The sequence below is a fragment of the Rutilus rutilus genome (assembly GCF_951802725.1).
Source record: "Rutilus rutilus genome assembly, chromosome: 19".
NCBI classification, from domain to species: Eukaryota; Metazoa; Chordata; class Actinopteri; order Cypriniformes; family Leuciscidae; genus Rutilus; species Rutilus rutilus.
Genome location: NC_140232.1, coordinates 2,680,423 through 2,695,379, shown reverse-complemented (window position 1 = coordinate 2,695,379; position 14,957 = coordinate 2,680,423). Strand labels below are relative to the sequence as shown.

General features: G+C 41.9%; 1 protein-coding gene across 1 annotated transcript; it reads left to right on the top strand.

Annotated features, from left to right (window-relative positions):
• The first annotated feature begins 2,031 nt into the window (after positions 1–2,031).
• LOC311278592 (alpha-2-macroglobulin-like) lies at positions 2,032–11,257 on the top strand. The gene is made up of 34 exons (XM_084389545.1): positions 2,032–2,223; positions 2,431–2,611; positions 2,701–2,857; positions 2,983–3,035; positions 3,148–3,168; positions 3,256–3,421; positions 3,489–3,573; positions 3,646–3,760; positions 3,838–3,958; positions 4,033–4,142; positions 4,570–4,740; positions 4,809–5,036; positions 5,119–5,331; positions 5,410–5,562; positions 5,783–5,908; positions 5,993–6,086; positions 6,728–6,884; positions 6,972–7,197; positions 7,281–7,404; positions 7,924–8,045; positions 8,123–8,174; positions 8,262–8,345; positions 8,433–8,609; positions 8,716–8,791; positions 8,888–9,044; positions 9,137–9,211; positions 9,293–9,455; positions 9,533–9,717; positions 9,787–10,005; positions 10,075–10,190; positions 10,293–10,374; positions 10,466–10,549; positions 10,629–10,734; positions 11,175–11,257. The coding sequence occupies exons 1-34, from the start codon at positions 2,141–2,143 to the stop codon at positions 11,213–11,215; spliced, it is 4,323 nt and encodes a 1,440-aa protein (XP_084245671.1). The 5' UTR covers positions 2,032–2,140; the 3' UTR covers positions 11,216–11,257.
• The last annotated feature ends 3,700 nt before the right edge of the window (positions 11,258–14,957 follow it).

The following is a 14,957-nucleotide window of genomic DNA, read 5'->3' as shown; positions in this document are numbered from 1 at the left end:
TTGTTTTTTGATAAAATATTATGTATACTTACCGGCCACTTTATTAGGTACAGCTTCCTACCACCGCGTTTTGGACACATAATAGGCATGATGTCACTTTTTTCACAAATTCACATTTCTGTTGTTTACACATAGATAACGGCGTCGTTTTCAAAATCTTGCACTTTGAAACCCGCTTGTTCATTTGCATTTAAGCAATAGCGAAGATTAAAAAGCATTTGGGTAACAGAAAAGAAGTTATAGAAGTTATGAATGGCTGGTAACTTGAATTTAGAAGCCAAATTGGCCGGTGAGTGAAAAACTTCATTTCAAACCCTGCACTTAAAGCTGCAGTCGGCAAGTCTGGCAGATTGGGTCGACTTAGCCAAAATTTTGAATGTTTACAACTCTCATGCCCCTCCCAACTACCAGCGAGCACTCTCCCATCGAGGTCGTGCTCGTCAGTGCGTGTGCACCAGATTTTCTGTGAACGCGCCCGTCTCTTCAGCGTCGATCAACACCATGGACTCGGAGGTAGGCTGCCCTGGCTAATCTATCCATAGATAGCAATAACCGAGGAATTGGAAGCTTGTTAGTAGATTTTCTCTCCGCCATCAGGCTTCGTACAATCTTCAGACGAACTTCAGGCGTGTCGTGTGCATGTGATATTGTAACGTGCGCGAGGGAGGGGTGATCTGTGGCGTGTGCACGACCTGTGATTGACTGTCAGATCTCACACCCCCTGCACTGATTGGACCCGATGATCGGTGGATTTTTGCAAAACAAATAACACGCTCCAGGTGGAGTTAGAAGCTTGGGTTTTTTTCTAAAACCACCTTATTTATGTTGGTCTGTCGGATTATAGTGTTGATTTCACTGAATATGATAAAAAAAATGTTGACGACGGCAGCTTTTTTAGACATGGTCATGACTCTGGAAACACTGGGCAAAGTGCTCAGGAGAAACAGGGAACAAGACACAGGTGACAACAATAAGACATAATGACAGAGACTGAAAACCAACAAGTTATGCAATGGGAGCCTCTAGTGGCCAAACATAAGTCTAAAACCCTGACAGATTAAGCGCACACACATATCATATATACTACAGGTGCAGTGAAACTGTATGCACCTCTCTCATTCAGCTCAAATCCAAATATTTTTCTATATTTGCCACGTAACGTTTGGTTGCTAAATTATTAATTATATAAACGAGGCTTTGTAATTCACTAGTGTTCCAAATCTATCTATCTATCTATCTATCTATCTATCTATCTATCTATACAAACAAAATGTATTCCTGTTTTCTGCATCCTCATATTATAGAGCCAATTGGATAAATTATTCAGCTATACTTGTGTGGCTGTGTTGGTATGAATGTCAGAGTGTGGTTTGTATGTGTGTAATAAAAAAATGTGTGTGCATATGTTTGCTTGTAATATTTGAGAGAGAAAAACTCAACTGCAAATCACAAACCCAACCACTGTGTGTACCAGTGGAGCTTTGCTGGCATCTAATGGGGAAAATGATGGTACTGCACCCAAACAAAATCTTACTGAAAGCTTTTTTTATATTTATAGATGTCAACCTCAAATTTGGAACAACTTATTAAGATTTCTGGCTTTGATTTTCTAGCAGTTTCATATTTTATGTGATATTGTCAATGTTTATGTGATGTTTTATGGTCATAAAACATTTTCATAAACTTAAACCTCTATAGCTTTTTTGTTTCACTTCTAAAACTTTTTTACTGCAACAATTATTTGCCAAGGTTCTTGTTTAAAATGAGACCAAACTTAAGTCTGTGCTCCCAAGCTTTAAATTTATATGACAGGGTTTGGACATGAACATTTTTTGTCCTTCAAACTTTTTTTTTAAATTATCTGTATTATCAGCAGTACTTCAGATAATGTGTTATGGTTTAAAGGCTACTGGATGGAGTAATAAACAGACAAAATGAATTCCAGGTTAGGGTAATCATTGAAATTAACGAGCTTAATGAATTCCTCATGGCAATTAAGAGCGTTTAAATATCGCTGCAATCAGTGCAGATGATTGAAAGAAGCTGTTGAGCATTAAACAGTGGTAGAGCTTAGCAGAAGTTCTGTGGGGTTTCGGAAAGAGACGCTTGTTTCACATTTAGTGTTGGATGATCTCTCTTCATGGCTGTGAGGGAGATTTGTGTTTGGAAAGGGCTTGTTTTAGCCCTTTTCCTCTTTGCTGTTGAGGGACAGAGATCAGGACCGTGAGTAAATGTGCTTTGAAGTGAACGAAAGTGTCCTGTCTGTTTTAACTTGATTCCTCAAAGTTTATGCATTTCTCAACAAAATGACTATATGTAGTTTCTAGTATGACATTATGACAACTACTTCTGTGATTATACACTTGCATGATTCTATGTTCTGATCTGACTTATGATTTCCTACTAAACGTCTGACTAATGTTTCCACAGAGCCTTCTTGGTGATGTTCCCTGCTGTGATTGAGTCCGGTTCTGACGCCAAATTGTGTGCGAGTCTTTTAAAGCCCAATGAGAGTCTCAAGATGACAGTCTCTCTGCTTGATAAAAAGAGGATGACTCAACTTGTGCAGCAGAGCTCTCTGACAGAGTTTCACCGTTGCTTTAGTTTCAAGGTCTGTCATTGTGCAGCACGTGCAGTTAAATAAATAAATAAATAAATAAATAATATTTTTTTCTTTTTTTAAATAACATTTCTCTACAGGCTCCTCTAGGAGATGCAGAATCTGTGCAGACGCTTAAGGTGGAAGTTCAAGGGAAGGTCTTCAAAATGACAGAAGAGAGGAAAGTCATGTTCAGATCTTACCTACCTTTGACCTTCATCCAAACAGACAAGCCCATCTACAATCCAGGACAAACGGGTGAGCTGTGAATGACCCTTGGTTGAATATTAGAAGTGATCAGAACTTGTAGTGTAATAGATTTTTTACATGTTCAAGTGCATTATGTAATGGATGTAAGTTCTTATCGGTTTTTCCTTGTGCAGTGAATTTCAGAGTTTTGACCATGAATGCCAAATTTGTGCCCCTTGATCAAATGGTATGTCTGTATCTGTTGTCACATCCATTCATTTTAGTGGCATACAAGTTAAATGCAGGTTGTTAAAAACAGCATTTATATAATTGAAGTGTCTTTTATTTGTGTCTTACAGTACAGTCTTGTGGTGGTGGAGGTGAGTATTTGCTCTAGGTTTTCGAACCTAAAGACTAGCACAGAAGACATGCAGTTTATTTTATTTTAATTATTTATTTATCAATAGGACAATCAAAATAACCGGATTGGTCAGTGGACAAACATTTCCTCAACGGGGTGGATATTGCAGCTTTCTCACGAGTTAAACCCAGAGGCTCAGATGGGGATGTACACACTAATGGCTTTCATTGGTGACCGAAAGATCTCCCAGGTGTTTGAGGTGAAAAAATACGGTAAGTCATTGAGTGCAAAAGTACAGCAGAGCTGATGTCTTCACTAAGCAGTTTGTTTCTGGTTTAGTTTTACCCAAGTTTGACGTGGCCGTAAAGACACCACAGACGTACAGCGTTGGAGATGTTGGACTAAAAGTTGAGGCTTGTGCCAAGTGAGTTACTCTTATTTTCCTGTATTGTGGGTGGATGGGTCTTGATCTAATTCCTTGTAACATTTTTCTCAGATATACATATGGGCAACCTGTACCTGGTCAAGCGCTGGTGGAAGTATGCCGTGAGCCATATCCATTCAGTGAGGTTCCTGGCCTGACTCGTCTGTGCCGGAGTAAAACGGTTAAGGTGGGACTCTTGCCATAGAGCAAGGATTTTCTTTTGCTTGTATTTGACTTTACTGACTATCTTTGTTCTTAAACCAGATGAATGCCACAGGCTGTGCCTCCCTTACCTTCAGTACATCTGTGTTTTTCAAAACCAAATTTGAGGATAACCTGGAAGATTCGTTTCTTGTTAACTTGAATATCACTGAGGAGGGAACAGGTGAGTTATTGGCTAATTTTTAAACCAGTGACGCATGTTTATTTGCTGTCTTCATGTTTGTTTTCTCTTCCCAGACATAGTTGTATCAAAATCTGCAAATGTGTACATTACATTTGAAGTCGGGAATATCAAATTTGTGGATCTCCCAGAGTCTTTTAGACTTGGATCAATGATTGTTGGAAAGGCAAGTTAAAGTTCATGTTACAGAAGCCTTCACGTTGGTTACCCTTCCCTAACTTTGTCTTACCGTCCTTCGGATGAGACGTAAAACCGAGGTCCTGACTCTCTGTGGTCATTAAAAATCCCAGGATGTCCTTCGAAAAAGAGTAGGGGTGTAACCCCGGCATCCTGGCCAAATCTGCCCCTTGGCCTCTGTCCATCATGGCCTCCTAATCATCCCCATATACTGATTGGCTTCATCACTGTCTCCTCTCCACCAGTAAGCTGGTGTGTGGTGGGCGTTCTGGCGCAATATGGCTGCCGTCGCATCATCCAAGTGGATGCTGCACATTGGTGGTGGTTGAGGAGATTCCCCCCTTCCATATGTAAAGCGCTTTGAGGTCTCAGAAAAAGCGCTATATAAATGTAACGAATTAATTATTTCCCAACAGGTCTTGGCGTCTTTTTTCAATGGGACTCCAATTGCGGACAAAGCTGTGTATCTCCTGAATGGTAACAGTTGGCCTAATGAGCTGCTGCTGAATCTAACCACAAACCAGAAAGGACTGGCCACGTTCTCCCTCAACACTGCTAACCTTCCCAAGGCTGATCTAAATCTGATGGTACGATTTCTCTTATTTTAAATGACAACTTCTCTTGCAAGACTACAATTGCATTTGTTGTTCTCTAGGCAAGTGCAACTCCAGCAAGTTATTATGGTTATAAATCCCCACACTTCAACACCGATAGGAGGGTCGTTCAGCTTCTCCAAGCTTCTACTCCTGACAGCCAAAAGTTCAGTGAACTGACTATAGTGGAGCTTGAGCAGCCGCTCAAATGTGGTGCTGCGTTTCCAGTGACCATCAAGTATTCTTTTGTTGGAGAAACTGGAAAATACAACACTGACATCATCTATATGGTGACTGAAAATATTAGTTTTGTGGTGGTTTTGATTGCACTGATCTGTCTGGCACATTTTATGCACTGGTGTCTCTTGTCAGGTCTTGTCCAGAGGAGTGATCGTCCTCCATGGACTTCAGACGGTCACAGTGAGTGCTCCTAATGCGGTCACGAGCGGCTCAGTGTCGTTCCAGCTGTCTGTCAGTGTTGATATGGCTCCAGTAGTGAACATTCTGGTCTACTGCGTTCTGCCCAGTGACAGTGTAGTTGTTGGTACAGTGTCGTTTAAAACCGAAATGTGTTTCCAAAACAAGGTATGGTGTGCACTAGCATCTTTTGGCTTTAAGTGGGGAACAATGACGTGTCTTACAGTGTGTTGGTCCTTGTTCCAGGTGTCTCTAAAGTTCTCTCCTGACAAGGCGGTTCCTGGTGAGGAAAACGTTCTGACCGTCTCTGCTCAAGCGGGATCCCTGTGTGGCCTCAGTGCTGTAGATCAGAGCGTCCAGATCTTGAAGCCAGGGACACAACGCCTGAGTCCTGAAATGGTACCATGTGCAGTTCAGTTTTCCTGTTGGGCTTGATTTGACATCCAGGTTCAACTTTAGGATTTCAGTGTCCTTATGGATCAATTGGACAAATCCATACTATTATGACGTGGCTGTTATATTTAAAGCCATAACACAAACTATTTCTTTTCACTAAAGCTGCTTTTGAAACCATTGTATAACGCTTGTTATATAAAGTTGACTTGTTTTGTTGACCCAGGTGTTTGACATGCTCCCGGTGCGGTCGCAATCAGATTACCCAGACAGCGTTGAGGATGAACAGGAGTGTCTTACAATTCGACCCCGTCGAGCTGTTCGTACAGACCATGCCTATACAAGTTTCAAGGTAGAAAATCCTTCACAGGTAGTCACTGAATACTACAGGGTCCTTGGTTTCAGTTTCATCTTTGTTCTCTTGTTTCTCTGTCAGAGTGTGGGGTTGAAGCTCGCAACAAATCTGAATGTACGAGAACCTGATTGCCTGAAGTACAAAGACCTGGTTTATTATCGTAGGGACTCCAGACGTAAGTCTATGCAGTTATATAGTTCTTGCCATGAAAACCATTTCTGCATGACTTGGTGAACCTAAGGTTATTCCATTTGATCTCAACTTGTTTTTTGTTTTTAAAAGGTGCATTGTGTAATATTAAGGAGGATCTGTTGACAAATGCAATATCATATACATGACTGTTTTCAGTGACCCTAACCTTACACGAACCATTATGTTATTACCTAAGAATGCGCCATTTCTATCTGCATACACTGCTGGTCCCCTTACATTGAAATGTTTCTACAGTGGTCCTAAATGGACAAACACATTTTGTCACTGTTCTTTGTGCAAAGAAGCAAGCTAAAGCAAATAAAACTACACATCATTAACACAATGATGAACATATCATTTACTGAATTAAGTAAACACAAATTATTAACTTGTCTTTGTAAATAAACCTCATTGCTTATCTGGCTACTCTCTGCTGTCTCAGATGACGACAACATCTGTCGGCCACAGTAACTTCTGTTGGTTGCAATTCGCAAACACCACTAGATGCTGCTAAAAATCTCACACTGCAGCTTTAAATGCAATGAGGGGCTGTTTAGATGTATTGTAACTTCAGAACTCGAATGCATTCAAAAAGCAGGCACTTCTAGTCTTGTCTTATTTCAGCATTTGAATCGCGGCTCTTTTCATCTGCATTGGAATCCTCTGCGTCGCGTTTCTCTCCTGTATCAGCGGCATTGGGAAGTGAGAGCAGCTCCACCAATGATGTGACCATCAGGGTTTACTTTCCAGAAACCTGGATCTGGCAGCTTGCTCAAGTGGGGTTAGTAAGACCTCGTTGCTAAAACTACTTGCCCACAATTTTTACTGCTGTCCCCCTCGCTTCCATTTTCTGCTGTCCTTTTTTCAGAGACACTGGATCCACACAAGTTCCCCTCAAGGTTCCTGACACAATCACCACATGGGAGACTGAGGCGTTCTGCCTGTCTTCCAAAGGTTTTGGTCTTGCTTCTCCGGCTCTGCTGACGGTATTCCAGCCCTTCTTCCTGGAGCTCTCGCTGCCGTACTCCATCGTCCGGGGGGAGTCTTTTGAGCTGAAGGCCACTGTCTTCAGCTATCTGTCCGAGTGCATCATGGTCTGTCATGGTTTCTTTTATATAATGGATCTGTATAGAGTAGGTGCTGTGTCTTTGCTCCATGTTCTCCCTTTCATTGGCAGGTTCGAGTAACTCCAGCTCAATCCTCTGCCTTCACTCTGAAACCATTGAATGATCCGTATTCATCCTGTCTCTGTGCCAGTGGGAGAATAACCTTTAAATGGGGTTTCGCAGCTTCTCTCCTTGGTCAGTTTTGGACTCTCACTCGAAGTGTTTAAGGTGTTACTCACCATTGGGATGCACAATAGTATATATTCTGAATCATAGTACTTTAAGCACAAATCATGAGAACAATTCATAAACATGGTTTATTTAATCTAGTTTCCTGCTTTTATATTTATTAAATTGAGTCATATAAATTAACTCCACATTATGAACTAATCAAACAAGCATCCACTCTCGCTAAAATGGTGGATTTCCTAATATGAACTAACAATCTGGAACTCTTAATGGTTTTTCTATTAACTAAAAAGACTGACCGAGGTTGCACCTATTCAACGATTGCAAACAAGTCAAGTTTCAAACTAAGGTTTGACAGATTTAGTCAGAGCAAACTGTGCACGGCAATTCCAATTTAAGAAACCGCAAATGTCAAATAAAGAGAACTGCTATTAGGACGAATATCTAGTGGGTTTATGCGTAATGGAGAAGTGACAATCACGAACACAACTAAAAGGATTCATCACCACTTGTCTGTCACTGCAGGAGCTGTTAATGTGACTATCAGTGCTTCAGCTGAACCGTCCCAGAGTAGATGTGGCACTGAAGTTGTGACCGTGCCAAAGAGAGGACGCATTGATGTAGTCACTCAAAGTCTACTTGTCCTGGTGAGTGTAACCAGCCTTCTGGAGTTTGATCATGGAGCTCATGTTGCTTTACTGATGTATTTTTATTGCTTTTATAGCCTGAAGGAGTTGAAAGGACAAACACCCAGAGTTGGTTACTGTGTCCAAAGGGTTTGTTTGCACTCAATGATTCTCAAATCTCCCCCCCCCCCCCATTAGCCTAGCGCTCTGTGCTGATTTGTTCTGTTTGGACCGCAGGAAATGTCATTTCTGAAGATGTGACTCTGACGTTTCCTACAAACGTGATCCAGGGATCAGCCAGATGCTCTGTTTCAGTCCTAGGTAAAGCACTTCATTTTTGGAGAAACCAGCAGTGTGACATTCAGCAGAATAACATGGCTTGACCCCTTGTTTCTATTCCTCTCATAGGAGACATAATGGGTCGTGCACTGAATAAACTAGATGGGTTGTTAGAGATGCCATACGGTTGTGGAGAACAGAATATGGGTGTTCTTGCTCCAGATATTTACTTACTGCAGTACCTGCAAGTCACGAAGCAACTCACTGCAGCCATCCGAGAGACCGCCACACACTACCTTCAAAGAGGTGTGGGTGATTTCTTTCTTCTTTTTTTTTTTTTTTAACTTGGGAGACTAGTTTTCCTGTTGGATTGTGGCAGACTGTAATTTCTTGTGGGTTTTGACCTGAACAGGATACCAAGGACAACTAAACTACAGGCACAGTGACGGATCATACAGCACATTTGGTTATGATGAGTCAAATACATGGTGAGTTTCATGCTGGTTCTGGACTCTAGTCTCTTCACCAGAAGATGAAGCTGGTTTTTTTTTTTTTTTTTTTTTTTAATATACTTCCACGGCCAGGTTGACTGGCTTTGTCCTGAGATCTTTTGGCCTAGCGAGGGACTTCATCTTCATTGATCCAAATGTCCTTCAGAGTGCAAAGGATTGGTTGATCAGCCAGCAGGTTTCGGACGGCTGTTTCATGCAGCAGGGAACTCTGTACCACTATGCCCTAAAGGTGGTCACGTTTCTTCAAATGCTCCTTCAAATGCTCCATAATGATGTGTTCAAGGGATGAAATGATTCTTAATCCATTTACTGGTGTTTTAGGGTGGAGTTGATGATAACATTACCATGACCGCCTACATCACTGCATCACTGCTTGAGCTAGGCGTCCCCTCCACGGTAAACTTCAGTAGTTGTATGAGCTCCTTACAGATGACCTTCCCTTTCTGGCTTTAGTCTGACACTTGCTTTGATTTTCAGGATCCCGTCATTACCAACGCTTTGTCTTGCTTGAGGCCTGTTGTTGGGAACCTGGGAAACACTTACACCACGGCTCTTCTGGCCTACACCTTCAGTCTGGCTGGAGAGACCACCACTCGATCACAGCTTCTAACCACCTTGAAGAATAGTGCCATTTCTGAAGGTGAAAATTTAAACAGCCTCTTGAGATTTTCATCAGGTTCTATGGCATCAACTTTATCCCCTCCATTTTATCCTTAGGCATTAAACTCCATTGGTCTCAGACTACATCTGGTGATACTGTGGCGGTGGAGATCAGCTCTTATGTGCTGCTAGCGGTTCTCACAGTCAAGCCCCTCACAACGGCTTCTCTGAGCTATGCTAACCGCATTGTCAACTGGCTGGTGACCCAGCAGAATCCCTTTGGAGGCTTTTCCTCCACCCAGGTGCCTCTGACCACTCATATATGGTTGATTGTTTATGGTTGGGAGTTATTAATCATTTACTTGTTTTAGGACACTGTGGCGGCTCTTCATGCCCTGTCTGTGTATGCTGCTCAAGTGTTCAGTTTGGATGGCTCCAGCACTGTTACCGTACAGTCCTCAGTAGAAGGAGACTCTTACAGCTTCAAGGTGAATCGGGACAACAGGCTGCTGTATCAGGAGAAGCCGCTGAAGAAAGTTCCAGGCAAATATGGTATTAAAGCGTCAGGATCCGCTTGTGTGTCTGTGCAGGTCTGTATCTTCACCCTCTCCACTTCTGTTTCTTTTGTGCACATACTAATTCTGTTTTACTTGTCATAGATTGCATGTTTCTACAACATCCCAACACCTGTTAAAGTCCCCAGTACACTGAGTGTCGAAGCAAAGGTGACTGCAGACTGCAGACTGGCTAATCTTATGTTGGACTTCACAGTGAAGTAAGAACATCTTTAACTTAAAAGCCGCTCATGTTTATAGCTTCAATGCCCTAAAAGCTGCTTGTTCCCATTGTCTAAACCTCTTTATTCCCCTTCATTCAGATACAATGGTGAACGAGCAAGTACTAACATGGTTATCGTGGACATTAAGCTGCTGTCGGGCTTCACGGCAGATACGTCACCGGTTTGTATGGGTTTAAGATGACTTGTCAGATCCAAAGATATTTGAAGGAGCTTCAAGCGTAATTATCTGTAAATGATGGTCTTTTCCTCAGCTTGGTTCTCCACCCCGATCATTTGCTCCGCTAGTGGAGCGGGTTGATGCTCAAGATGATCATGTCCTAGTGTATCTGAAAGAGGTGAGACTACACTGGGTACACTTCTAGCTGCCACCTTCATGTATGTCCATCTGTGCTGTTAATCTCTTCTGTCTTGCAGGTTCTCAAAAGCAACCCCATAACTTACACGCTACGGCTAAAACAGGTTCTTGCAGTCAAAAATCTCAAGCCAGCAGTCATCAATGTTTATGACTACTATCAGACAAGTAGGCTTTCATCAACGTTTGGCTGAATTTCCTGTATGCTCAGGCTAAAGGCCCGTTCACACCAAGCACGATAACTATAAAGATAACGATAAAGATAACTATATATGCGTCCACACCAACGACCGATAACGGTCTTTTTATACTAAGCACGCGCACCCGGATGATCCAGATCCATTTTAAATGCACGAGACCTTTAAATTAGAGTGGATTCTGATTGGCTGTCAGTGTTTTATCGTTCGACAGCTGGAAAAAAAATCGTTCTGAAAGTGATCCCAACGATATCGTTCCTCATATCTTTATCGTTATAGTTGTGGTGTGAACTCTGTTATTCTTTAATATGGAGAACGATTTTTAGAATTATATCTTTATCGTTATCTTTATAGTTATCGTCCTTGGTGTGAACGGGTCTTAAGCGTTTTTTTGTTTTGGTTTTTTTGCAGGTGATCAGTTTGAGACCACATACACATCCCCCTGTCCATGATTGTGCAGAAACATGAATCAAATAAAACTTTTTATACAATCAGTGTGTTGCATGTTTCTGTGGAATTTCTTTTTTTTTTTTAAGATGGAAGTCTGGAAGCAGTGTTACAGTGATAGAAATAATTGAACAAATTGTTTATAGAGAAAGCATCATAGTCCAGTGGTGCATTTTTGGTTTTGTTAATATTAGCTGCTCTAGAGGAAACTGTCATTCCATTTTCATATAATGGTGTCAATGCAGGCAGATGACAATGTTGAATATTAAATGGCCGCAACTAAGCAAACTAAAGGTGACCAGCATAAGGCATATAAAGATACTAACTCGTGGCCACGAGAAAGTAAGTTTTTTTTCAAGGCGAACGTTCCTTTTAATGTTTCCATGGCGACGCGTCACGCGATACACCGCAGCCACAATAATACTGTATGACAGATGTGTCGCTTTTATTTCGCTTTTCCTTTTTATTCAAAATATTCACAAACTTGCTTACCATGTCAGCAACTAGCCCCTGAGAGTACGGCGCCACATTTAGAATGTTCAGTGCTGCCAGATTCAAACTGTGCTTTCGCGCATTGGCTGGCGCTGAGCCAGAGTCGGACGCGTTCAGCGCTGTCATCACAACTAAGCAGTTTTTTCAACTTCATAATGTTTATTTTTGGTTTCAGATATTTAAATACACATAAGCACGAGTAAAACAATACATTTGGAGTTTGTAAAACACACTGATGTCTGTGAAGCAGCAATAACAATCTATTCAAATATAATTTGCCGACATGTGTTATTCATATTAGACAAACATGGAAGTAACTATAAAGTTTACTCTATTCTTCTCAGTTCACCGGCCACTTTCTTGCATTTATTTCGGGAGAAACTGATGAATTCACGTGCTGTAAATCCGACGGACAACATTGCAGCGCCCATCTCATGTTATTATAGATCAAGATTATTTATAAAGGTTTTTAAACGACTAAACACACTCACTTACACGTATGTGAGAATCGGAATATCAGATAGACTACTTGATGACATGGTAAGCAAGTTTGTGAATATTTTGAATAAAAAAGGAAAAGCGAAATAAAAGCGACACATCTGTCATACAGTAGGCTATTATTGTGGCTGCGGTCAATCGCGTGACGCGTCGCCATGGAAACATTAACATGGAAACGTTCGCCTTGAAAAAACTCACTTTCTTGTGGCCACGAGTTAGTATCTTGAGGCCACGAGTTACTATCTTGAGGCCACGAGATATACTATCTTGAGGCCACGAGATAGTTATAATAATTTTTTTTTGCCAAAGTGGGACTAGGGGGGCTCCGTAGTTTTACCCCTTGAACCATCATACTTTGTGCTAGGGGTACTGCCAGCTGATCTTGAAGAGAACAGCCAAACATGTTTGCTGAGAGACCTTCTTTTAATAGCGAATAAGGAAATTACGGCCTCCTGGCTGATGCCACACCCTCCAACGGTTGCACGATGGAGGGAAAGAATCCAAGAAGGTAATAACATGGAGCATACAACAGCATTATTACAACTGAAAGCAGATATATTCCTAAATAAATGGTCAACCATTGCCCTACATTTTCATTTGATATGAATGATATGCAGAATTGTATTTATTTATTTATTTATTTATTTATTTATTTCTATAGGGATTTGTGCATGCACATCTGTGCACACTTTTATGTTGTGTATTCTCATTTTCCTTTCTTCTAAAGTTTTTTCTGAGTGTTTACAGCACTGCTGTACACTGCAGCCATTCCCTGGGTGCCTCAGCACTGTGAGAGTAGTGGAAAGAGAATTGTTTTTTCTTTTCTTTTCTTCACAAACAGAGGAACACATGTGGGGGAACCCACGCCTCCCGTCCAAGGCCAGTGAGTTTTCATCCGGTCTCACGGCGAAGGCTTACAAGGACTGTGGACAGGCGTGCCATGACGCTCTTGCAGGTCCACCAGGCCCAGGCACTCATGGATATGCACGAGGGCGGTTCTGACCCAGAGCTCCTCCGGGACAAAGGAGCGCCACCTTTGGCTCAACCTGGTTGACATGAGGGACGTCAACCGATAAATATAGATTCCTGGATGCCCCTCTCTCCCAGGTTCTTTTAACAGAAAAGCTCTGACTGGGGGTTTAATTATTCAAATCTGGCAACCGTAAGCATGAACGCTCGTAAAAAAACAGTCAATGTGCTGTCGTCTCCTTTATTTGACACAAACAAGTGGTTTTGGTTAAAAAATGCTTAAACGCATTTCAGTCTCGTCTTTTTTCGTCAACGATATTGCATGTGTTGATATAGTCACAGTTATCGTTTTAATGACGTGGGTGTCGTCTCTCATCGTCTTGTCTTAGTCAGGGGAAAAAAGGTCGTCAACGAACGTTTTTCGTCATAGTTTTCGTTAACGAAATTAACACTGGCTAGCACTCCCCAGCCTCGATTTCATGTCTCGATTCACCCTCGACACAGACCGTTTCTATGCTTTGCGTTCGAGGGACAGTTGTGCAAACACAGGGACATGGTGCTCAGTCACCTCAGCCACTTAGGGCTTCAGGGTAACCGGGAAAAGAGCAAACTCACCCCCGGGCAGAGGATCTCTTTTCTCAGTATGGAGTTGGACTCGATCAACATGACAGCGCGCCTCACTGAGGCCCGTGTCCAGTCAGTGTTGAACTGCGTGAGCTAGTTCAGACGCAGAACAGTGGCACCACTGAAACTGTTTCAGAGGCTCCCCAGCCAGTTGGGGGTCTGAGAGTTTTGCATAGGGCGCTGGATGTGGCTGCAACAGTGGCGTTGACCCCCAGACAGCAAAATACATCCGATACGCATGGAATCCATGTTACCAGATTTGGCCTGGATCTGGGCCGACACTATGTTGCTGTCTGGGCCCACTTTTGCCTTCAGAACTGCCTTAATTCTTCGTGGCAGAAATTCAACAAGTGCTGGAAACATTCCTCAGAGATACTTGTCCATTTTGTCATCATATCATCACGCAGTTACTGCAGATTTATCAGCTGCACATCCATGATCCGAATCTCCCGTTCCACTACATCCCAAATCTGCTCTATTGGACTGAGATCTGGAGACTGTGGAGGCCGTTTGAGTTTAGTGAACTCACTGTCATGTTCAAGAAACCAGTTTGAGATGATTTGAGCTTTGAGTGTATAGTCAAAAAACAAGGTAAATTGCTAAATGTTGTTCAGTTGTACTTCCATACTGTTTATGTCAATTACCCAAAAAGTGTGACCCAATTGAATAAAAAAAGTATTTCTCCCGCTCGTCATCGGCAGCTGTCACAGTTGCCAGGCGACAAGAACAATCCTCCGTAGGCTAGACCGCTCCGAGCGCTTCAGATGCGCCCTTAGATATGGGACGCAGCTGTAGTTAGCAACAATTTGTCAATATTGTGACAATAGGCCTACATTTTGTTACTTTAATTTTCGGAACTGCATACTTCGTTAAGTATTCACGTACAAATGTGAAGTAACCTACTGAAGTACTTTTTTCCCTCACATCACAATATGATTTTACATTAACTACACAAAAGTATATAATGTAACAGCCTTGAAAATATACAGAAGTAAAATGCAACATTGCAACAAATGCAACAAAATGCCTACGCAGTAATGCAGTAGTAGCCTAATATAAATGCAAAACCATCATAAAAACCCTGACAAGGAGTTTTTTTCCCCTGCAGAATACATACCTATAGTTTTACTCTTGATACTTTAAGTACATTAGAGCAGTAGTTCT